General features: G+C 36.3%; 1 protein-coding gene across 4 annotated transcripts; it reads right to left on the reverse strand.

Moving 5' to 3' along the window:
* Nucleotides 1-1799: 1799 nt before the first annotated feature.
* On the reverse strand, nucleotides 1800-26642 carry ACMSD (aminocarboxymuconate semialdehyde decarboxylase). Of its 4 annotated transcripts, none has more exons than XM_040603282.1 (11): nucleotides 26483-26642; nucleotides 23000-23044; nucleotides 18072-18168; nucleotides 14538-14587; nucleotides 12989-13225; nucleotides 10617-10710; nucleotides 8937-9032; nucleotides 8291-8463; nucleotides 6033-6065; nucleotides 2192-2290; nucleotides 1800-1968 (listed from the first exon to the last, which is right to left on the reverse strand). In XM_040603282.1, exons 1-11 carry the CDS (start codon nucleotides 26537-26539, stop codon nucleotides 1906-1908), a joined length of 1044 nt encoding a protein of 347 aa, XP_040459216.1. In that variant the 5' UTR covers nucleotides 26540-26642; the 3' UTR covers nucleotides 1800-1905. The 4 variants fall into 4 exon arrangements, with proteins under 4 accessions (XP_040459216.1, XP_040459218.1, XP_040459219.1 ...); XM_040603284.1 differs by lacking the exon at nucleotides 26483-26642 and adding an exon at nucleotides 26392-26471; XM_040603285.1 differs by lacking the exon at nucleotides 23000-23044.

Here is a 26642-nt window from a genome sequence, read left to right on the forward strand (position 1 = left end):
ACTACTTCAGCTTCTGATCTCCAGTAATCTTTTATGGAGTATGTTTGGAGAAGCAATATAGTGAAGATCCAAATGCAATAGCTAGGTGTCATGGATTAACCCCAGCCAGCAACTCGGCCCCACACAGCTGCTCGTTCACTCCCACGGGGTGGGATGGGGGAGAAAATCAGAAGAGTGAAAGTGAGAAAACTTGTGGGTTGGGATAAAGACAGTGTAATAAGTAAAGCAAAAGCCCACAGGCAAGCAAAGCAAGCTAAGGAATTCATTCACCGCTGCCCATGGGCGGGCAGGGGTTCCGCCACCCCCAGGAAAGCCGGGCTCCATTACTGGGGAAGACAAACACCACCACTCTGAACATCCCCCTCCTCCTTCCCCCAGCTGTATATGCTGACCCCGATGCCGTCTGGGATGGGATGTCCCTTGGGTCAGCTGGGGTCAGCTGTCCCGGCTGTGTCCCCTCCCAGCTCCCTGTGCAGCCCCAGCCCCCTCGCTGGTGGGGTGGGTGAGGGGCAGAAAAGCCCTGGGCTCTGGGTGGGCGCTGCTCAGCAGGAACAGAACAGCCCTGGATTAGCAACACTTCCCAGCATCAAGCAAAAACAGAGCCTCGTACGAGCTGCTATGAAGAAAACAAACTCTACCCCAGCCAAAACCAGCACACTAGGAAAATAAGTAATTAACCTGCAGAAATTACTTTTTGTTTTGTGTTGTTTTTTGACACTGGAGAGAAGGACAAAGTCTTCTTTGTAGTCCGACAGAGGCTGGTATCAGCAGAAACTGCTGATGTTCAACATCCTTCAAGTTCAGTCTCTGACATAAGGACAGGACATAAGATCACAGCTACAAAACCAGATTTTGTCTAATACTATTTTTCCTGGAGTGTTCTAAGACTAAACAGAAAAATGGTGACACCACACATAGCCAGCAAATGATCCCATGAGAATGGAGACTGTAAGTGCTCATCAGCATTTTTCTGACTAGTATAAAATCCTCTCAGGAGGAGGATGCCTGTGTGCTCACTGGATAATCATCAAAACCCATCTGAATCAATAGTCTATAAAGTAAACCATCTTTCCATTCCTATAGCAGGACTCAAACTTGATAGAGCATTAATACTTCAACATTTAAAGTATACAACCTTATTTTTAGGAAGCATTTTTTAAGGAACAGATCCATTAAACCATCCTGTCCCGTTGCCAAACACTAGCATGTATTCTGAGGGTGACAGTGATGCACAAAGTATTACCTACACAAATACATCATTTCTGCACCTACAACCCTATTGATCAAATTATTCCTGATGAGTAAGTTGCCTGTGGTGTAGGTGGCAGCCAAAAAGTACAAGTCCTCACACAGACCTTTTTCATCCTGTCACAACATTTACGAAGCGTCGGTGCGTATACTTGCAGTGCTGAGCTGAAGTGTGGTGTGCTGTAATTTCAGGTAGTGGATAAAGGCAAATACTTTTTTTTTTTGGGCGTCAACAAAATTCTGTTTAAATTCTGTTTTAAAATTCTTTTAAATTCTGTTAATTTGGTATGAACAAAGACTGGAAGGTATTGGATACAAGTCATAATTTTCTCAGTTCTTTCTTCTTGGGAATCAAGTCCTAATAACATGACACTGATATAATTCAGTGACTCTCATTACAACTGCAAAAGATGAAATCTTTCCTTTGTTATGAAAGCAGATATTTCAGAATTTTTTAATGCTACATAAATCCTCAAATGCACAGAAATACCTGTGCATACTCATTGCCAGTACCCTTGCTTTTGTTTTGGAAATAACAACAGACTGTAATATACTTGTTAAATTTATTTCCCCCCTGTATAATTGCACATGCAAAGAGAAGTATCCCTAAGGATTCAGCATTATTTCCAAAGTTTGGTCTCTTTTACATCTTCATAATTATTCAAACTGTTTTCTGCTAAGACCCAAAAATTCCAGAGCGTTTCCAGCCTTGAGTTTATCCTGTAAAAACAAAGTACATATAAATGTTTGTGCGTGCTTAAGTTGTATTTTACCCAAATGGTTCTCTTCATGCTTTAAAATGAACTGCTGCAAAGAGACTAAAGGACCTTTTCCAGTCTTTGCAGAAATCAGTGAACTGCACTGGTTTTTCAGTGTTTTATCTCACATCTAAAACCAGAGGCTTAAAAAGGATGGGAAAAAACCCCAAAGGTAAAGATCATACCTTCAGTTTATTGTCAAAATCTTCCATTGAATCAATCAGTTTTCCAGGCTCCAGTTCCCCAAGGGGAAAAGGGTAATCTGTCCCCAAAATAACTTTGTCCTGGTAATAAAAAAACACGTACATTTTGTAGTAACATTAAACAATATAGTTGCATGTGCTTTCTGGAATTTATAATAAACCACGGGGCAGGAAATTACATGTATATATTGGACTGACTAATTATGAAATTGGACTAATTAATATGAAAGTGAATATGAAGATAATCTTTGGGTTTCAATTTTCATTAGAAAAAACCAATGCTTGAAAACAATGACTCAAGAGTTTATTGGGTGAATCTAAGTTCGAAATTAGTACAGGGTATTTTTTAATGTATTTTGTGATGTCTAAGTAAAGTTTGGTGTATCTTTATTCTGATACACAGAAAGTTCAAAATGCAAATCCCAGGCCGATGGGAATGAGTGTAGATTGCTCAGGTGAATAAAACACAAATGGTAATTTCCTGCTCAGATTGATTTTCTGTACTGTGGTGCTGGCTTGAAATACAACAAAAAGGCATCTGTTGTTCCCCTGTGCTACTCACACTGCTTCTGCAAGTAGCTTACCTAAAATACAGTGATTAATCTTGGTTAAGTGTTGCCATAAATTAAATAGCCAATAAAGGTCACACAGAATTTTTCCTTATGTTTTTTTTTACTTTTTGGTTCTTTTTCATGGTCACTCTGTGCTCTGCACTCTTGTGTGCAGTCCAAAATGAATATGAGAGCTTTTGACACATTCCTTTAAGAATCTCTCCACCAAACTCAGAAAAAATGCTTGGATTTGCATTCCTGAATTTGAAATTCTTGACCCTACATACACACACAAACTTCAATTATATATATATATGAGAAGAACGTGTAATAAAAAATACAAAGAAATCAAAATTATCTTTTGTGTGAAACTTTAGAAGCTGCAATAATTGCAATGTGATACTACTTAAAACACGGTACAATGTAGAATTACTACAATCACTTAAATAAAAAATATTTAATTTAACTAGTATTCAGCTTCAAATAACAAAACCAAAATCTCACTTAGGATATTTAATGTATTTTTTGAAGTGTGATTTTTTTAAAGTGTCGCTGTCTTTACCTGGGATTGGATAGTAGCTGTGTGTTTGAAACATGTATCTGAGAATATAAGTAACATGATATGATTTGTTTCTGAGAGCAAGTCAGTGAAAAGAAAATTCAATAAAAATCTGTATGGAACATTTCTGTTATCAGAGATGAAAAGAAATAGGCAGCTCCTCAATAGGTCTGTATTGTTAGAGGTTCATTTTCACACTGAAATGATATTTCTCCATTTTATCTACCTTCAAAAATCCACACTGCCAACTCTTGATTTTATCAAAAGTCTGTTCTCCTTTAAGCTTCATCTCCTGGAGACATGAATATTTGAAAACCACAGTTTCCATTAAAAATGTATGTTTTTAAATGTCTCATGAATTTGAAGTCAAGCTCATGAATTTTGGACTGTTGTTATAATATTTGAACTCAGTTACCAATACTGAAATAGGATGAAGAAAACAAAATTCAGTTATTTTATGAAATGATTCGTTCTTATTTGTCATCTGCTGCTTTTTAATTTTTTTTTTTTTTTTTTACCTCCAGTAGATGTCACCCGAGAGCGTCTGAAAGACTGTACAAAACACGGAATCCAATCAAGAGATACCCATTCTATTGTTCTGTCCTGTATTGTGTTACAATTTATTATAGAAGTCTTACTGTTAAGATTAGACAAGGAGGATTTATACCCTCTGCCTACTAAATCAATCTGAGTGTAGATTAAACAAAATATATTTGGATGTGTCTACTTTTAAGCAGGTAAATCCATTCTCTTATATTCAATCTGAAACCAAGACATTCTCTTCAGAAATGAAAAACAAATGTATGCCAATTAAAAAAAAACACAAAACAACCAATAAGCATACTAGGTTTATATGAGAAAATGGTTTTCTAAGTAAAGGAGAAGGAAACGCAGTGTCTGCCCAGCTGTTTATTAGTCAAGGTTAAGTAAGCCAGCAAGGTTTGTACATTTTTGTTTACACCTCCTTTATACCAAAGCAGAAAGAAATCCCATGCCCTCATTGGAATAATATATATATATAATTTCAATCCTATTTTTCTTTTCCTCTGAAGTATTTCACAGCTATTCATGTGATCTATTCATTAGCAGTAAAATTAAGAACTGTAAATTAATGAGAAAAAATTATAAGCAATATTACTGCTCTGCTACTAGTGATAGTAGGCTATTCATTTATACTCTCCGAGCTTCAGTTTTGTACCCATCCATAAAATGGGGGTTGCAATAACTGTCTTTAGCAGTCAGCTTCAGAGAACTCCTGTGAAGTCTCTGCAGCATACTCCCGGCAAAATAGATGTATTATTACATTATTCTAAAGTATATCAACAAAGTCAGTTTTCTCTAGAGGACTTATAGTTTGATACCTTGATTAGTGCATCTCTCCTTTTAGAAAGGAACAACCAGCTAATGACTAACCTCTGTGGACCCTTCTACTCAACAGAACTTTTTTCACAGTAATGGAGAGCTGAATCTTAAAATTAATCTCAAAGAGCACCAGACATGAGTTTGTCCTCATATTAGTACAAATTGTATAAGCCTTGAATCTCAGCTTTTTTCCTACTATCAGGATACATCTCAGAAAAAGGCCAGATTGTAGCCAGTTCAGTTGCAGCTTCTGGCCAGAGAATGTTTTACCTGTGGGTGATGGCTCTTGAGGGAATCTCCATGGGAAAGTTTTTGTAGAGATACAATGAATCATATAATCCCCTGTCAACCCAGTTCTTCACTTTTTATAGCCAGCATCATTAGGGATTTTGTGTTTATTTGTATTCACTTCATGTTATCTCATCATGGGGGGAGTGAAGGACTGCAGCAATTTTGCAGTCTTCCAAAATCCTTTCTCAGAAATGTGTATTTCTGCTTCCTTTAACTGGGATAGGCTCCAATTAACCTGCACCCAAAACTAAGAAGGGATGAAGTGAAACGTGCATGACTCATCGCAGCTGTCACTGGATGTTAATATTCATAAGCTCAAATCGAACAAATTACATTCTCATGCCAGGCAATGGCTGTTCCCTAAAGACCTGAAGCCATGACTAAGCACATCTTTACATACACTGATGCCCTTCCTGCACAGCTCTTAGCTATACTCTAGAGAGCTGTCCTATTTCAAACCTTCAGCTTGCAAAGTTAGTGTCCCCAAGATCCAATCACATTGTTTTTAGCCCAGCATTTATTAATCTTGTATGTGTTACTCTGCTAACACACGACTGCACTGAAAACACTGAGATATTTGATGTTTTTTAAGCCTTTGACTCGTGGAATAGTATTATGTGAGAACATCAACTCTCATTGGAAAGAGGGGACTTTCTAATCTTCATGGTTATAAAGTTTGAAAATGTGATGCGAATGCTTTTTTCAAGGATAAAATGCCTTAGGCTATTAAACAGAGAAAGAAAATGTACTTTTTTCCCCAAGTTCTTCTGAATGTTAAAAGCATTGAAGTTTTTGGGACCTGACCCGTGACTTTTCAGCACTGGGGTTCCACCTGATGTTACATTGCTTGAGCTCAGAATACTCAGAGGAGAATTAAAGATGACTCCAACATCCCATGTAGTACACTGGTCAGATTTATTGCATTAAGAAACTGAATTTCAGAAGTCTGTTGACAAAACAAATGACACCAGAGAGGCTATTGCTGAGTGACTTTTAGATTATCCAATTACAGTCCATAACCTCCCTCTCAAACAACTAAATTTCAGTTGCAAAGACTAATCGTGATTAAGGGCCAAAGTCTATGTGTCACTTCCTAGGAAGAAATGCAGAGAAGTTACAGTTTGAGTGTGGTGCAGAGACAGCAGCCGTCCCACAACAGTCATAGCTTAGAGCAGCCTTCAGATGCAAAGCTAACTTGTTACTCTGAAGCAGAACTGCTCTGAGACTTGCATTCTATACAAATTAAAACAACAACAACAAAAAAGTTAAGTTTTTCAGCAATGGATTAAGCATCCTGTTGTACTTGCTCTCCTGCTTTGCTCTTGACATCTACAGTTTAGCCTAACAGAATCAAAACAGAAAAAGAACTTGTGAGTCTCAGCTACGCTGAGTCACACAGATTCTAATTTATCAAGGTCTTTCTAACAATGGCAAAACATGTCTCTCAACATTTTAAAATGAAAAAAAAAGAAACAGGCGAGTGATCTTGTTTCCTTGGCAATAATGAAGGGAATCTGACCACCTAAGCATAGCAATTTAAAATTCAAGAGCTAGACTCATCCCTCTGTACTATAACTGCATTTAGAATGAGAATATACTTAGGATGAACATGGTCTAGACTTGGGGAGATGTCTCAGTAAAGGAGATAACTGAAGACAAGAGCTGAACTGTTACTCCTTAAGCCCTTGGGTGTCCTGTAAAATGGAAGTGCACATCATGTGGTAAAATTTTTTAAACCTATTGCAAAAGTACTTAAAGCCACTCGATTACTGTAAGCTACAGTTAGATTCAAAAGGTAATTCAAGGTAAGAAGTCATGGGCTGTTGACCATGATATATTTACTATTTAGAGGTTGGTAACAGAAATTAAAAGAAATCCATATTGGGCTGGAGCCATAGTATTTTGTTAGTAACACACCCGGTGCCTAAAACTTCATCCCTGACACAGAGATCTCTCCAGCAGTGCTCATGAGAACTAGCACTGCCAAAAATATGCTATAACAGGTCTATACATATGAAAAGAACTTAGCAAATGCCACCCAAGTTAATACCCACTGATGTTATAAGAACTTTCCAATACTAACAGCTTATTAGCAGATCTTTCGACAAGTAAACTGACCTGGGTTTTATCTTACTTGTTTCTAACAGAACTAGGCTGCAGGGTCATTCCCTTGCACATTTTATAGGGCTCCTTTCATAAATCTATTTTTTTGTTCATGGTGGATTTACTTAAGAGGTATTCTCTCTCTTCTCCTTAGAGCTGTAGTGTCACCGTATGTGTACATACATATACACTTTACAAAAACTTTCTATAGTATTGTTTCAAGCTGTTGTTGTGCTATCACCTTGTTGAATGTTTCACGGATCTTCAAACGCAAACTTTTTGTAAAAGGCACAACTACTGTAGGGGAGCTGCAGGTAGAAGTCCAGTTTCAAAGACACAGATTTCCTGTGCAGCACAAACTGAGAACCCATGGGTTTCAAAGGCTCAGAGTACCATGATAAAGAAAGCAAGAGCTCTGCATTATTATTTTTGGCTGGCCTAGGCAAGTCATTTCTTGGCCAGTTCTAATATAGATTTGTTGCAGTAACCTGTTCACTCTGCTAGAGGTGAAAATGGGCAATTAACAGTAACTTTTCTGTAGAGAGAAAGAAAATATTTGGCTTAGCTGTCTTTGTGAACTTTCGTCATAAAAGAGGCCCTGATGACAGCAACAGCCCCATATGTGAGAAAGTAGTATGTGAGCCTAGAAATTAACATACAGGAAACAGGAATACAGTTGTTAAGACAAGAAAGTCAGTGTCAGAGCCTGCATTTCTGTTTTTGACACCTGGCAGGTATCTGCCTGCTAGCTGCAGAAACCCCATGAGGTCCAGAGATCAAGACACAAATACGTCTCTCGTGTTGATTTGTAGTGATCCATTGGAGCTTGGCATGAGTGATGTCATCTTCACCCCCTTCCTGAATATTTACAAGTATACACTTGAATTTGAAAATTAAACCATTTGAAAACAAGGCTCCAAATGAAGCAGTCTTTGTTTGCAGTCCCATCCGGACCAAACTTATACATGGAACTAGCCTCACTGAACTAAGGTTCACAGAGCATGATTTCCTGGATTAAAACCACCATTTCAATAACTTTATATAGTAAAAGCATTATCAACATGGGAGAAACATGTCAGTTTATAATAGCTCAGCTTCTGATTTTACTGGGTGAATGAGCTGTCTTCTTCCTCTTTTCTTCTCTTCTCCTTTTGCTGTTTCATAGAGAATTAAATAAAGAATGACTCACCTGCTTCTGGAAGCATTAGAACTCACCTCTCCTATTACACTTGTTAGCAGCCTTAGGGCATCACGATCATGGACAAGAGAGTCTGTGTAAAATGAACCAAGGTATTTTCTTGGATCCACCTTATTATCCATAGCACACAAATCAGGGCGGACGTTGAATCCATGGGAGATTCTCCCCACTGTGTATGGAAAAGCTCCACCTGCAAGGAGAAATTTTTAGTAACACAAGCTGAAAATATGCAGGGGCTAAAAAAGTCACATTATCCACAGAGATGTGTAAGTTTTATGGTAAGCTATTTAGAAAGAAAGTGCTCTGAACCAGCAATTTTTCATTCCTTCCCTTTCATTAGCTTCTTTCTTTGTTGTCCCCACTTCTTCACTGCTGTGATGCCCAGACTCCTCCTGCTGCTTCCCTGTCCCTTTCCCCAAACTATTTCCTGTCTTCCCTTCCTCTTCATTTCCCTTAGAGGCTATTATAACAGTTCAAACACTGGCTGAAACAGGCTGGAGAGTGTTCATACAAGCAGCCGACGTGGCAGCTTATCTTCTTTGGGGTAGTAGTACTCAGCTGATGGCAGGCTTAAAGTGCTAACCCTATTAGCTGGCATAGCAGAAAATACAATTGTAGCATGCTCAAATAAAGAACAGGTACTTCACATAGTGTCTTATTTACCTCCGTGTGCAAAGCAAACTTTCAGCTTAGGAAATCTTTCGAGAATTCCTCCCATAATCATGGAGCAAATGGCTATGGTTGTTTCTGCTGGCATGCCTATGAACAAAAAAAGTTTTATTGTATGATAGTTTTATTTTTTCTATCTTCCTATTTGAGTTTGAAATGTTATCTTCATTTTCTTTAATTAGCCCTGTGCCTACCAAAAAAGTAATAGTTACAGAGCAGCTGCCAAAGGTTACACATTATTTCTATTAAAGTAACAAGGAGCTGAACATTAACTGAAATGAGCACACAGGACTGGAAGCTAAGACCTTCTGAATTCTAAGCCCAGTTTTTGTCCTACACCACTAGGACGGCGGGCAGGCATGTTGGGTATGTCCTGAAATGTGCAGTACAGGCTTGATTCCCCAGTTATCCCAGCTCAAAGGCAAGTCTGGAATATGCCACGTCCTCTTCTCACCTGTCCTTCTGGGTTTCTTTTGTGTGGAAAGTGCGACAGGTATGCTGGTGATTACTCCAACATAGATTTGGGGCTGAGTTATGACATGGTGCCAGTTTCTACAGTCTGGAAATAACCTCTCTCGCTCTTTGCCACTGGATAACTTGGATGCCCAGTGTTAGGAACAAACAGCATTTTAGGTTCCTACATCAGGCCTCAGTTTCTCAGCACACCTGACACATTTATAATATCACACCATTTAGATGGCTAACCTCAGACATCCAGCTTGAAGTCAGGAACTGAGTTTCCCTCATCTATGGGAAAAACAACACCTATCCAGCTCAAAATGTTGTCTTTCATTAATGTTTTACCATACACTCAGATGCAAGGCCTTATTAGGCTTAGTAGGAAAATCTTTTAATTACACTTTGTTAAGTAAATGCAATAATTTTAGTCTCTTTTTAAATCTTGTTGAGTCTGCTCTGATAAAGACTAACTGATATTGTTTTAAGATAATGCACTGGTGATTGGGACACTAAGATTTTCTGGTGTATATTGCAGAACGTATATTATATGTATATAGTGTATGTTTTTCAAAACACCTCTATTGGAGGCAGTGCAAAACAAAACAATGCAAAACAGAATAAGTGAAGGTGGAATCAGGTCTAAACATTTATAGGTAACAGTACAACCTACCTCGCGTTATTTAATGTTGTCCTGATTTACCTAGCAGATGGGGAAAAAAGAGAAACTAGATAGTTCCCTGCATTTGTGGGGAGCTTTCAAAGTACATGTTGTTTCAGCTACAGCTGATGTCAACTTAGATTTACTTCCTCTCTATATTATTCCTAAGAAATAATATAAGAAATTCTAGGAAGTAATGTTTGGTTTTGCCTACTCCTTCATTTACTCACGTTATTTTGCAGGAGCTGATTTCAGAGACAATTCACTTTTCCCTAGTCATTTCCTCTTTGTATTTCGGACAAAAAAGAATACTAAATTCTGTTGCCAGTCTGAATAATTTTTATTTCTAGGTATTTAAAAGTTAGACAAACTGAACAAGCTTAAAAAAATGACTGCTCAAGTTACACAACAGATTTAATCATAGTATTTGATTTAAAAAAATAATTACAGAAAAGTCATGTAGTTTTTCTCTTTACTAGTACCTTTGCAATAATCTTCTGGGCATAATCCACGGACAGTTCATAAATGCAGATTAAGCAAAGTAAATAGGCACTTACCTATTAGCCAGGGAAACCAATATTTGGACATCCTTCCATCTATCTGCATGTCCCAGGGATGCACAAAGAGACAGCAATTCAACTGTTCAGCAGCCTGCAGCAAAAAGAAAAAAATCGGAATCTTGACTAATCATACCAAAACGTATGTTGGTTCTTAGCCAATGCTTCCAAGATTACCTGCAAAATTGTACTAAGCATTAGTACTAGTAATGAAAATAGGCCCAGAAGTAAGAACTATAAGCAATAGTTGGTTATTTCTACTCCTCTGGGCCATATCCTGAAGGCCTCACTCAGTTTTGAAGTTCTTTTTGAGACTACAGGATTGGAAACGCTGATGATGATACCTTTTTAGTAAGCCTGTGTTCCTCAGATTAATGTGGTACAAACCCACTTTTTTAGCTGTGTTTGTCAGCTATCCTGTATAAAACTTGGTTCAAACTAGTATTATTTTGGTTTCATTACGCATATAAGGATGAATTCTCATAACGTTTTATAGAACCATTTTAGGATGGTATTGCAGAATTGTTCCAGCTGCTTTCAGGAATTTTCATTGCAGTTGCACTGCATTTGTCCCCTTTGGCCCTCTGCCTGGCCTAAAAAAATAGCTAAAACTCTTCCTAATCCACCCCAAGAGCTCGAAATCTAGCTGTATTCTGATCAATAATCCATCTCGACTCAAGTATATTAAGTTTTCCAGAATGACTGACATCTTTGGAAAGGAATACAGGGTTCTGATTCTGACTGAGTAATTTAACTATGTGCTTAAATTTAAACATACAGTTATTAGAGTAATTCATATGCTTAACCAGGATTTAACTGCTTCATTTTGTCAGATATATTTCTGGACCTCCTCTTGTTGCTAAGGAGATTATCACACATTTGAAAAATTTGGTTTTATTTACCCATACATGCATAAATAAAGCTGCAGCTTTTGGGTTATAGGGAGCTATTGCCATCTACATTTGTAAACCAAAAATAGCAATTCAGTAACTGGCTCAGTAGATTGATAAAGTTAATTATCAAATATGACTTCATTTCACAATCTTTATTACACAGGGATGTTTCTAAAAGTGACAGAAGTTATTACCTACATGTGTTAAACATAAGCTGAAGAATGTATAGTATAAGAGAGAGATCCCAGTACAAAAGAGAAATGGAGCTACTGGAGGGAGTCCAAAAGGGATTGGAGCATCTCTCCTATAAGGAAATGCTGAGAGAGCTGGGACTGTTTAGCCCCAAGAATAGAAGGTTCAGCGGGGATCTCATCAATTTATATATATACCTGAAGGGAGGGTGTAAAGAATATGGAGCCAGGCTCCTTTCTGTGGCACCCTGTGACAGGGCCAGAGGCAATGGGCACAAACTGAAACACAGAAGTTCCCTCTGAACATCAGGAAACACTTTTCTACTGTGAGGGTGATGGAGCACGGGCACAGGTTGCCCAGAGGAGGTTGTGGGGTCTCCATCCTTGGAGATATTCAAAAGCCATGTGGGCATGGTCCTGGGTATCTGGCTCTATGTGGCCCTGCTTGAGGAGGGATTTGGACCAGATGACCTCCAGAGGTACCTTCCAACCTCATCCCAGCCATGCTGTGGTTCTGTGAACATATGCACCTCCAAGAGTGGAAGCTGATAACTGACTGTATATGACCATAAAAACAAACAGTCCAGATGCTGCACTACCAGAATTCTTGAATAAATTCAGCCTTCTGAAAAATAACCTCTATGGATCAATTTCAAGCTGACAGCTATAATAACCTGTGAAACAGATACAGACTGTACGTTGATTAAGCCCCATAACTGAGACAAATGACCACCCTCATCTGGACCTCAGGCTGTTTAAGAAATGCAATTTATAAATCCATTTAATAAACAATACATTCAGTTTGGAACTTAAGATCCATTTTGTGTAATTCTGTATGGTACTTTGGCTCTGTAGGTGTCTCTGAAAATCTCAGGGAGTTTTATCAATTATCTCAACAGGACTGGATACAGTAACTTGAACCCAAAAGCAAACAGTGCAGAAATGCTTTATTTGATACGGCACTTATCCTCACAAACAAAGAAGGCAACTCTAGAGTGAGAACTCATATAATAAAAAGATTTTGTTATTCATTATTACAAAGTATGTTTCAGAGTGTTTTATCCTGTATTATTATCACTATATCCTACAATGAATTATCATATATAATTAAAGCTGAATCTCTCTGATCACTAAGCAGGTTAGAAGGCTTAATTGTTTCAATGTACCTATACAATTTAGTTGATGACTGAATGTGTCCCAAGATATTTTCAGGCAGAATACTCCAAAATATGTCCCAAGATATTTTTAGACAGAATTTCCCCAAATAAGGAAAGAAAAATTTACTCACAGCATAAATTTTGTACAGTTCTGGTGCATTCAGGTCCCATTCATTGACATGGGATCCTATTTGTACTCCAGGAAATCCAAGTTCATTCACACAGCGATGCATTTCCTTCACAGCCAGGTCTGGAGCTTGCAAAGGTAACGTACCCAAGCCGACAAACCTCTTGGGGTACTTTCTTACTGTAGCAGCTAAATCATTATTTAATATCTGGGCTAGATCTAAAGTATCCTGAGGTTTGGCCTGGTAAGATATTAAGCAGAATAGTACATTGAAATATAGTTCTCAAATGTTATCGCCTTTGGAAGATATTGGATAAATGTCACTGCAAACAATTCAGAGACAGAGTTTGAACCTCAAATTTACTTTAGAGTTCTGAATAGGTGAAAACCAGTAGGGCTAAATTCTGCCTCGCTTTAAAACCTCTGGGTGCAGTTCTGCTTCTTGTCTTGAATATTTTTCCAACTGCTGTTGCCTTTGCCGCTCAGGAGAGTGTAATAAAGCCCAGGCTGCTGAGGCTCTTAAGTACCTGGCCCTCTGTGTAAACCAGTACTCTGGTTTTGCGTAACCCAATGCAAAAACCCCAGTGTATAATTTTTAAACATACCAATGAATATTTACTCTCCTATTATTGGACTTGAAGAGATAAACATAAGTGTGAGATGCTGGAGCCTGAGAATTCTACAGAGAAAACTGGAGCAAACCTCTCTAACGTTTAGAAGGAGGTAACAGTCATAATTTTAAGAAAAGAGCTGCAATATCCATAAAACCAGTTTCCCTTTCCCCCCCAATACATATTTAATGGAAAATATTCTCATAAATACCAGAATAAAATTTTAAAGATATGTCACCCAACAAGAAATTCTGAACATCAGTGTTACTGCTTATATGTGGGCTTAACACAATTATTTTTAATGTAGCTTATCTGTTTACATGTAACAACTCAATTTGTACACATAACTAAATAGTGAAATTGAGAACGTATTTAGAACATTTTACACAGCATTTTACTGTGATTTATCTTCTCAGACTGTTTTTATTTCTTTGATGCATTCAAGATCACCATGCAGGGAACATGTTAATTCAAAATTGCTACTGAATTGTAAGATTCAAAGCATTCTAAGTCAATAAGTCCCATGCCACATTTAAAAGAAAGTGAGACAAGACCACAAATATATCTTTTAACTCTTTTTTTCATGAGAAAATATTGATTCATGTCTAGCTTCCATAGAATCTGTACATATATGTCTACCATGGATGCATGCTGTGTAAATTCTCTCTCCATGTTTCCAGCTATCCCCACAAGGTCCCCAGAATAAATATTGTCTCATTCTTTCTTACTAGTGTACCCCAGTATGGAGCTTTTCCAGGACACCCTGTGGGCTCTCCTGACAGCTTGACTATTTTTTTATCTTTTGTTTTTCACAGCAGAACAATTCCCCATTTACTTTAGTGCTCTAATTACTACTTCAATCATCTAATTTATAGGAGGATGCATTAATTTTTAAATAATTTTGTAACATATGAATTACAGAATATGCTAGTAGGAACCTACCCAGTAGCTGAACATTACAGGGACTGTGGAAAGGACTTGGACTGTGACTCCTGAGTAAGAAAAAGCAATTATTAATGTTTCCTTTTTATTATTATTATTTTTTTTTATAAAATGTTAAAAATAAGCAAGCACTTTGGTTTGAAAGGTAGAAGGTAAAAGCTTTAATGGTAAGAAAGACTAACAGTGACATGGATGGAATATTTTTTTTTTCTAATTAAGGAACATGGCAATAACTCTTGTAGTGTATTTGTTTATTAGGACTGGAATACTTTTGCTAAGTTGAAAGAAAAGTAACACTTTCATACTCATACTAGATTATTTGTGAAACTAAGTATTTTCATTTTTGAAGGATGTGGTATGCACATCTACAACAAATTAAAATAGCAATTTAATGTTACTCACATAAATGAATGTGGTGCTAAACTGACAGAATACAGTACCTTAAGTTTATTTGGGGGTCAAGTATATCATATATGTTTAATAAATAATATGTAGATCACCTCAAAGATAAACAATGTCATGTTAACATTGGCTGTCAAACAATGTTTTCTAAAGTGTTCCCCAAAGCTATATTGTGTTAGGTTTCATTCATGCTGTGTCTGGACTGCTGAGGTTGTAACTGTAAGAAAATCTTTTTTTACAAATAGTTTTGATGTTAGCAATGGAGAGAATTAAGTCTGTGTTGCTTGGTTTCCATTCAAACAGAAATCTATACCGTAACTTTGTATGTGATGGGTAACAGGAATGAACACAACAAACCTAGCAGATTAACAACAGAATTAACAAGAAACAATAATTAGGACTTCACTAAATAGTTATACGTAAAACTATACTTTTTTTTTTAATTTTAGGTCTGATTGTAATATTTATGCACATATTTTGTCATGCTTTAAAAAATTGAACTTGGTTGTTAGTAATGAAACTACTAATGCAAAAGATGGCAGAAAAAACCCTAGGAGAATTTCTTCTAAGACAATGACCTTGCCAAAGCACTCTAATGTTTAACAAAATAATTTATCCTCCTTCTCAGTATTTTACATAGGAAACAAGATGGGAAGCTGACTCAGGCTCCTCTTACAAGATCTGATTAATATATACAGCAGCAATGGATTGGGGTTAATGATTAGGTCTACAAAATTATATATATACCAAAGTACAGCCTATGTTGTATTATCCACCAATATGCTACTGGACACTTGACCAGTATGTTTAAGAACTCTTACCATATTTTCCACAATAAGCATTGTATCTGGTTTCAACCTATTTTTACACTTCTGAGCAAATTTATCATAAGCCTTAAAGGTAGATTTCCAAGCTGAACATTCCAGATGCTAGCTTTAGAAGAAGAATCAGCACAGAAAACCCACTACTTTATTCTGTCTTCAGAGGGTTTTATAAAAAAGAAAATAAGAAAAGTCAATTAGGATTAACTGAAAGATTTTCTCCAACAGAATTGTAATGATTTGTGTCACAGAATCATGATGTTAATTACCTTTACAGCTTGTTTTATTGAATTACCTTGATAGCTTGTTTTATTGAGCTGATCAAGACACAGGTTTGTATACCAAATAGACCTAGGACATACGATTATGAGAAGTACTTTATTCTCTTTGGTACAATGGTACATTTCTTATTGTTATTGTAATTTGGTAAATTTCTTATTGCTCGCAAGATTTCTTGGGCATTGCACAAACAAAGCATTTTAGCAATCAAGCTGTAAGATATCTCTCTATGTTAATAATGCCTTACAGTGACTGATACTAGTTTTGTTCAGCTGGGAAACTCCTTGCACCTTTGTTCCAAAGTTAAGCCATGTTTGGAGGTTAAAATTTTAGGTATTACTTACCTCAGCCTGTGTTACAGGCAATGGTCTTTCAACTAAGTGGCTACAGCTTTATAAACAGAAAAAAACTAAATGTAGCCCATAGTCTTTATCGTTAGGTGAATGTAAGAATGAAAAACACTATGACTTTTTTTTTTTTTTTTTACACTTAATTGGCTGATGCCTGTATCTCTGCAGTGCTGTAATAAAAGGGGACATCTTTATGGCACAAGTCACCAGATGGTGCTCTAACACACAGTTTTAGCCTTTTTTTTTTTTTTTTTTTTTTTTTTAACCAAGTAAGCACTGTTTAGTTTGTGGAGAAATATTGTGGTGTCTGCTTTATGATACATTTTCTTTTCTGGAGAACTGTTGCAAAACGTTGAAAAAAAAATCACTCCTGTGTTTTCTACAGGAAATTCTACAGTTGTCTACAGCAAACAGATGAGGCAGTATTGTTTTGTAGAGACTTGCCATTAGTGTTGAGGGAAATACCTGAAAGGGAAAGATGCCCAAAGGCTATTTATGATCAACACTGTGGCTGAGTGACATGGTAATCCCCAAAATCCCTCAGCTAACTCAGTGAGTGATTACAGTCTAGTCACGGCAGCATATTTCAGAGAGGTTGCAAAGACATTCCAACATTCCCATTAAATGTCTAATGGTTTGAGTTTGAAATACTGCTTCTCCAGGGTGAAAACAAGATAGTTAAAACTTATTTAAATTGTGCTTACATAAATTGCCTGCCAGCCCTTGAGTTCCCAAATTGGCTGATGTTATGTGTTGCAGTAAACCTCCATAAAGAGAATGACCCAAAGTATCTCCTAACATGCTATCCCACGAAAGAAGGAAACAATTATCATGAAGATACTGCTTATAACATGTCTGCTCTTTGACGTAATTCAGATGTTTATTCCTTATGAAAAGTTGGAGAAAATATTCAAGTTATGTCTACTGAGAAACTAATATAGGAATTATTCAGGCCTCAGTCTAAGAAAAAATAAATATTTCTCTCACAAAAGTAATTTGGAATAAGTTTTAGTAAGAACTAAAAAAAATAATTGGATCAGATTACAGTTCCTTCTCTCATCCACAGTCTCCCATCTTACAGACCTTATTTAGTGGCATGTAACTAACTTGATAGGAAATAAAATTGCAAATTTGGCTTCTGCTTAAGTTTCTTTCTAAATTGGGAAAACTATCTTTTGTGAGAAAGTAATTCCACCAGTTCTCTAGGCTCAGAGCCCTCTAGCAAAAACACAGAATGAAGCTGCAACATTTAAAGAGAAAAAAAAATTAGAAAAGGAAACAAACATTAAAAAACATCCTGTGAGTAAACTTAACATTCAGAACAAAAACAGAAGGGCTTTTTTCTTTTACGCATATCACTTCTATACCTGGAATGTATGTTGCCTTTTCCTTATTTATGTCAACTTGTTCCTTACTGTCTTAAAAGTCCCACCAAAATTTATGAGCCCATGTGGGGAATAATTTGCTACTGAAAATGAGGAAAGTTACGGGAATATGTCCCATTTGAGTCTAAGTATAAAGCACATCACTTTTCGCTGACTTTCAACAGATGTAAACTAATGAATCAGTATGCTTAACCTTTTAATTTTGACATTGTTATTAAGCACTTTCAGATGCACTATCAGAGAAGGTGCTGTTACTCTAAATGAGACACAATGATTTAAATTCCTTTATGGAGGTACCTGATAGGTCCATCTCTTTAATCCGTACTTCTGGATCCCAGCAGTTCTCTTGAATAACTCTAAAAACCTTTCCATCCTTCATCATCTTTGCCTGTCCCTGTGAAAAGACATTTTCATAGATTATAAATGTGACTAAGTAGTACATGCTAATTTATAGTCACTTGAGTATATTGTGTTCCCTACAGAAACTGACAGAATTTGGTTCTTTTTATTCAGTAGGTATTTTTAACCAAAGACTATTTTAAAATAGTCATTAATAAAACAGTCATTTATAGTTCAGATTTAATTCTTTGTAATAAAAAAATCCCCTTTCTTTTGCAATGCATAAGACTCTACATTTGTTTGGAAAAGATACCAGGTACCTTAATCCAATTTTATCCCCATAGCAAATTTTGACCTCAAAAAAAGGTTGTAATTAAATCTGTGCTAAATTTCCCCCTTGGCCATGTGTGTGTTCTTTTAAAGTCAATAGCATCATGGTGATCCTAGTAACTACAGAAATGGTTGTGCAACTGTGTTAATTTCAGTCCAGTTGTTTCATATCACCACTGATACTGAGACAAAAGACCTATTATGTTGTCTTGTGATTACATTTTCTCCTTGGGAAAAAAAGAATTATTGAAGTATTTGTATTTGGGGGAAAAAAAACACACTAAAAAAACCCTAAACACACTATAAAACTGTTACCTGAATTAGTGTAATACCTTCCCCATAGCCACCAATTTCCAAACTTACAAAGTTTAAAACAAAGCTCATGAAATTTAATACTGTTTCTTTAACTATGAACATAGTTAAAGATGTCCTTACTTAAAAAGGACATTTAAAAAATCCTTTTTAAACTTAATTTTTGGTCAATTTGTCAATTGTCCAAAGAGGCTAAACAGGCACAGTGTCATCACGTTAAGCAAAGTAAATTGTCTGTTACGGTAGTAGGTATCCACATGCTTCTATGGACTTGTAAAGACAGACAGACCAAGTCTTCCTATTGGCTTACACTTGCACAAATTGATGAGACAAAATTCCCCAATACCTGCAAGGCCTGAGTACATTTTGGTTGCTTGAACCTACCACAGAGATAAATGGAAATGGATGGAAGTCAGAAGATCCACATGACCCTGTGTGTTTGGGATGGGTAAGCGTGGTCATGCAGCAGCTGTACTGGACAGAGAACCCACTGCAACTGCAGTTGAAAATTGAAAACCACATGAGAAAACACAGCAGCTAGTCCTTCACCTTCACAGCAAACAGAAGCTAAGCGCAGGGCAGTCTTCCGACCCTTCTGGGAAGGGAATTCTCTCTCTCCAGAGGCCACTTTGCCTCATAAAATTGGTTTATTTAGGATCCTGTCAGTTCTTCTAAATAAAAACCCTGCTAAATCAGAGTATTTGCTACTAGTATGCTAAAGCAGAAGTAACTAATAAAATGTCAGTACTTCTCGCAGAGCTAGGTTTCTGTCCCTCCTTCTGAGAAATCAGACTTAACCTTGAATTTGTTATTAACTTCATACATCATTCACAAATATACTGCCCTAATGAATATTTTAAAGGTCTCTTCAACAAATCTAACTGTGTTGCCTTGGCAAACTGTCAAGTTACTTGTTAGCTATATCACAGGTTGTGAAAATTACTCAAAATATTACAGTCAGCGATAACAACTATATAGTCCTGATCCTCTGGTAAAATACATCAGTTTCATGTAAAATTGATTTTCCAACCTGACAGAAAGGTTTACTTTAGCCATACACTCCAATACATTAAAAAAAGATCAGTGCATTACTGCAGATTGCCTAATAAACAGAAAAATATTTGGGGTGTGGTTAAAGACAGTACACGTGAACACTGCATCACACACAAATTGTGCAGACTTTACTGGATTACCACTGGGAGTATTCCTGTGAACACTGGCAACTTCTTTCCTCAGACATGGCTAAGGCATAGCAGCTGACCTGCTCAGACATATTTTCTTCCACTAGTACTGAAAACAGTATTAGACAGACTGTAATTTTACTAGCAGCTTTGACAGCGCTCATACTTAAATGCTGAGATAAACCTGTGACAGGGTTTGCAATACAGGAAAGGTTTCTAATAAGCCATGTGCTGTTCTCATTGAAGAATTAGTTGAACAGTTTGCTGTTTTCATTCGCATTAAGTGATTCTTTGTGAACATGCTACAGGTCAAGGCTGAGCTCACAGAATTATATGCTGGCAACAACAAACTTGATTATGCAGAGAAGCAAAGAATGATCAACTGAATAGATTCATGCTTTTGTATGTAAGGGTAGAAAGATCTGGTCCAGCAACACTGTGACTGGGAAGTGAGTCATACTGCTGTAGTCTCTAGGCATTGCCACTAATCCGTACCTGATATTTTTAAAATGAGAAATTACCCAGACACCTCAACTAGGAAACAATTCTCAAATTTTTTTTTTTGTAGTACTAAGAATGAAACATGGATCAGGTAAAAATTTTTCAGGCTCCAAAGCAAGTGATGCAGTGCTAAAAATATGAGAGACATGGGACTTTTATTTGCATAATTCACACAGTTTTCTAAGGGCATCACTGAAGAATGCTACCATTCTATTCTATTCCATCCCTATGGTAAACATCATCTGATATTTAAGGCTTTAATTAATTTATATGGAAATTAAGAGAGAGATATTAAAGAATTAAGTCCATCAGGCTGATTTGGTTCAGCAAGCTACATCTAAAATTATCCCATCACTAAAGTACTGAGTCACATCCCAAATTGCACTTCTTTAAAAATGCGTGTAATTATTTTCTTCCAGTTTGACCCTGATGCTTCTTCACAGAATGATACGAGAAGCTTTTGCTTTTTTTTAATCTTAAGAGTTAACTTCCTCAGCTCCACATATCTGAACAGGATTTTATTTTGCCATGCACTTTTTTAATGCTACATTTTCAGACAGAAGTAGGCTAGACAGAATTCTCTACCGAGTATATAAGGCTATTATTGACTTGCCACAAAGTTCCTTTCCAAACTATTTTTAGCAAGGAATTTTAGCATCAGACCTGTAACAAGCATCTGAGCTGCTAAAAATATCTCTAACAATTCTCTCCTTCCTGTACCTGTGCCATCTACACTTTGGTTCAGCAAGTGGCTTGTTCTTCCCTCCTGTGTCTGCTTAGACTCAGATATGAAATTTCAGTGTAATATCTTGGTCCCAACATTCATACTCTGTGGTCCTTTCTCATAAATGGTTCTTAGGCATTTGACAGCATAGCCTTACATATTATCGAATGACTACTGTGTGTATATCATTATGTTGCAATAAACAGACACACTGTTGTATCCATTTTATCAGCTTTCTGCCATTAATATAAGCATATATACAAATACAAAGAAGTATGATTTTGCAAAATGAGAAAGGGATGAGGCAATGTCTAGTTCGACTGAAATTAACAGGCATTATATATTTAAATACTTTGGTTACCTTTAAGATGCAAGTCTTGCTTCTCTAAAGACAATAAAAGCTGAATCTCTACAGAGAATGATTAAATTACCCAAGTCACAAAAAAGAAACAATGAAGAAGACTGGGTACTATTTTCTTTACAAGGTTAGCCAAATAGGGAGAAGTACTGTCACCCTGAAAATGCTAAGTACTAAATCTCTCTCTCACTTATCCCTCTAGTTTTCTAGTATGAATTTCCTACACTGAGATCATGTCTGAATGTCAGAAGATGGAGACAGGATAACGCTTGTAAAACACTTAATACAGCCTGCCATTACATAACACAGCTGGGTTTAGCCAGTTATTTGAACTTTTCAAATACTTTAGGTGGGTTATGTGCTGACACTCTTTGTTGAGCTACGCGTGCTTTTAAATTTGCATCTTTTGTCTTGAAGCTTACTATATCCATACTGTCCATACCGCTCTTGACTATGCAGCCTCTGTTGTCTTCATATCTTTTTCCTTAATTATCTGGCTAGTATCTTGCATTGTTTCTACCCCTTCTGTTTCTGTACAACTCACAACATTCCTGCGGTAGGCAATTACATGTAGATTAAGCTTTTCAAGCTAGGACGGGTACATATGAAGTGAGGTGGAAAGTGAACTGAGGTCTCCTGAGACCTTTTTTTAATGCCATCTTTCTAATCTCCCTGTTTCCAGAGGCCAATGCCATTTGCAGTGACAGGCTCTCCAAAATCCCTAGGAGTGGTGAGCTGACAGGTCACGGGAGGAAGCTGGCTTCTTGTGATGGTGTTTCAGATAGACGGGGATATCTGACTGCCAAAGTTATTATATGGTAATAGAGGTAACGTCTTTAAAACTAGCTGGTACAGTTAACTTGTAAATAGTGATGTACAAAGGGAATTATTTTGCCATATCAACCTTACCTCTCTTAGGTCCTTTTGCCCTCCTGTAAAAAAAGCACTAATACTGGTAATTTTTTTAATGGTTTAATCAAAAGATAAACTGCAACGTTTTGACTTCGCGTTCAGAAGGTTTACATTGTGTAACTGTGAATGTCACTGAATTTACTGCCAATATGCTCTGCTCTGAGTGAGATCAGAATCAAGCCTCTAAGAAACCAGTTCTGTCCCCATCAGAGTAAATTACATGTATTGTGTTAACTTCAGTACCAGGAAGATGGATTCTGCATGTTCGCATAGACTCACAGCGCCTGAAGACATGTTCCAATTGTACTAACGTAGCTCAGAAGTGCCTTTGCAAAGTTAGTAGTGGATGGTAATAAAAAGGTCAAGCAAGATCAGACCCAGCCTGCCTTTCACTTGCCAATAAACCTCACACTCCTACTTTTCTCATAGAAGATATGAAGACTTCTAGAGAAATCTGTATTAAACACATAGCCAATCTTATTGCCACTTTGCTTTTTAATAGATTTACTGTGAGTTTGTATTCCTGATGGCAACACAAGATCAGCTTAGAGCATCAAACAGCCCAAACCTTGCAGTGATGATCCAGCTGTACCCATCCACCATATCCGTATCTCTGTGAAAAAACAGAAAGAAGAAAAAGCCAGTGCTAGTTAGCACTCTGCCGTAATAATAAAAATCTCAATTCTTAAATCTTGCAGTACCTCATTCAGGAGAAACACACATATGCTCAGCTCAGAGCCTATAAGCAGCATCAGTGACCTCAGAAGTGGTGAAGTTTAACTGGACTGGACTAATGGTGTTTGTAGATCTGAACTTTTAGTTCCCAGTTCAACAACATCTTTAAGTAACTGATTTTGAAGTCATTGAAGTTGCTTAATCTATTGAGTTTCTAACTGGAATGATTTTAACACAGAAAAAAATAAATCAAGTATTTGGCAATATGAAAATTGAGCTGACAATTTTCCAATCTGTGATCAGTTAATCATTAGCACAAAGGTGTATTGATTCCACTTTTCAGCTTCCATGATTCAGCAGCAGGACTGAAGGTCAGCCTCTTGCCTATTAATATTTAAACAGCCAAGAGAAGCTAAAAAGGAGAAGCTCAGATGCTCACTGATTCTTCCAGAGATTAAAAATTGTTTATCCAAAACCCCCAAACTACGGAAGATGCTGATTTCCTTTTACTTTCATAAATCATCAAATTAGAAATAAATGAAATCTTGAAATATCATAATAGACTGAAAACAATGCTCAGAATTCCCATCTTCCTGTAAAGACACATTTAAAATGAAACTGAGTAAAAGCAGGCATTTCTTTCATTGAAGTGTAAAAAATCTGAATACAGCCCTGAATTTCCTGTGATAACAAATCATTAATTAATGCCACTGTGAGCTCTCCTAATGTAGGTTGTGCAGAACCAAGCCTCCTGTCTTCAGCCAGAGATGCTAATGACTGATGCTATGTATGTTTTATTTACCCATGTTTAGCTATGTAGCTATGTGTATTTTATTTACATTTATAAATCTACAGGCTTTTATAAATATATATGAACTTTTAAATTTAGGGAACATTTTGTGCATGACACCTAATGAGAACTTTTAGGTTTTCACTAGCTCCATGCTAACTACAATTGTAAGCTGCACAGAAAACGAGTACCTTAAAGGTGCTCAAGGAGCATTTAGGCAATAGAGAAACTCACTAGTCTATTTTTGAACTTATTTTTTCTTCCCCTCAGCTACCAGTTGGATGTATTGACAATACTTATTTCACATTTATTTCTATGAAGTTTTATACTTATTATGGGTCCCTAAGCTCTTAAATAAGTATCTTGAGAATAGAATTTTCTAGATTCAAGGTTCAGTATTTATAAGACTGGAAAAAAAGAAAGAAAAATTTAGTGCTATGTGTATGTTAGGATTGCCTCATTGGTTTTCCATGCATGAGACGTAGAGAACTATGTTAATGGCCTGAATTTTCAAAGGACTCTGGGGAATTCTGAGGGTTGTTTTCTATTGTAGGCCCATTAATAAACCACTGAATCAATCAATCTTTAGAACAGAAGAAACAAAAACTACCAGGTGGAAATCAACTTCTAAAAATTTGGTATTTGCCTCTTTATCAGTGTTTAAATAAATGTAACCCTTGCCTACAGGGTCTAACAATAGCAAATTCAGTCTTGATGTATGTCTGTACATTAAGGGATTCTTGGAGAGATTTTATCTAGTGAATTTATTACATTTTTAAGTCTATATAGAAAAAAAATCTTTTTAAATCATGTAAAATCAGAACGATGGAATTTTGTAGATGTTTTTATAGGGATATCGCACAAACAAGGACAACAAAATCTAAAACAAGCAAGAGTAACCTGTCTTTGTAGTCTGGATATTTAAACCCCTGTCTGTTTAAAACAGATATAATTGTTCTAAAAAGTATCTGTCTCCTCACCTACATAATCCAGTGTATATGAGCTTTTCATTGAGAAGCTCTAATTATTATAAATAGGAAATTCAAATACATGTTTCAAAAGACCTTCCTAGGTAAATCAGGAAACAGAAATTCCTTTCCAGGAGGTTTTATGCATAATGATGTTATTTTTCACTAATAATGAAGAAATCATCCTATGTATGTTCTTAATACCAGGTTTTCTCATGACTTTTCCTAATATGCTGTTTACATTTTCCAGCTGCTTTCTAGCTAATATTGAACTGATACCGGACTGTCATGTTTAAAAAAAAAAATCACAGAAACATACAGCTAATATATATTTGTATTTGAGAGTTTGCCATCATTAACCTCAAAATAATTAAAAGAAATGTACAGTGTGACACAGAGTTTCAGTTAGCATGCCAGATGCCTAAGAGCGTGGCTGAAATAATAGTAACCTTTTGTCGTCAAAGACAGGCACAATGAAATCAAATGGTTCCATACTACCGTCAGAGAATGTTCATTCAAACTACAACCAACACAGACTCTTAATAAAGAAAGAAGGAACAATTCAGGTCTTCTCTTTTCTACTCTCCTTTTTTTATGATGAATGGAAACAATAAAGAGTTATAAAAATTAACTATTCTGGAAATCTGAATGCAATTTTTAATTGCAAATATTTCTTTATGTATGTGTGTATAAACTATATATAAATATAGTTTAATGTGATTTTTTTCAGTACACTTTGTAGCATTGGAGAAGTGATTCTTTATGAATCAAAAAGTGATCAGATATCTCTATATTGAATTGGGATTTTAATTATTTAGGCAATAACTCTAAAACCTAATTAAGAATGAGATGACTACAAGGATTTTGATAATCTAAGACAAGGATTAGATTTATTACATGACAACCTAATGACACTTTCCATTCTCAAATACTTTTCACAGGATCATGAAAATTATTACTGACAAGAATTAATTTATGTCACTGAATAATAACATTACCATGCAAAGATTCAAAGTTAAGACAAGTTGACTTATAGCTTCAGTGTTCTGACAGCTGAGATTTTGTATTTTTAATACAATATGCTACTTCTTTCCAGTAACTGAAAAAAGTAACAAAGTAAAACAATCATCATAATTAACTGTACTTAAAGTGACCCCACTCCCATTGAAGTTAATTAATTTCATGCCTGTGGGTATAAGAAGTGAATGACTTTTGTCTCAGGTAACATTAATCTTATTTAATATTTGCTTATTTCTCTTACTTAGAACAAAAGTGAATATCATTTGGGAACCTGACAGGTCTGGTTTTATCAGGAAAGTGGAGTTTATACCTAACCATCTGACAATTTTAGGTCTCAAAAAACCAAACAAAGATGTAAGAATTGCTTCAGACTGAATAAAGAGCAGGGAACAGAGCCCAATTTTCTAACCCTTTCTTACTGGCACTCTTGCTTTGCAAAGTAATGCAGTACAAATATCTTATATCTGAAAAAAGAATCAAATTAGACAAAACCCTAGAGATATTTACAACAGAACCCTTCATTCATTGCTCTCAAAAATTACACTGCTAGAAACAGCTGCTGATAACATAAGGCACTGAATATCTAAACTCTTATTACCTTTTTTAGGTCAGGCCATTCCTTAGGTAGAATGTGGCTATGAATATCAATTTTCATATTTGAAGTATCAAAGGAGAAATACTCCTTCAATGAAAATGTTTCCTGTGTAATTGCTACTATCCTTCCTGTCCCTGGTTCAGCAGGTTATTAACTTTGGCTG

This window comes from Falco naumanni, chromosome 8 (assembly GCF_017639655.2).
Source record: "Falco naumanni isolate bFalNau1 chromosome 8, bFalNau1.pat, whole genome shotgun sequence".
Taxonomy (NCBI): Eukaryota; Metazoa; Chordata; class Aves; order Falconiformes; family Falconidae; genus Falco; species Falco naumanni.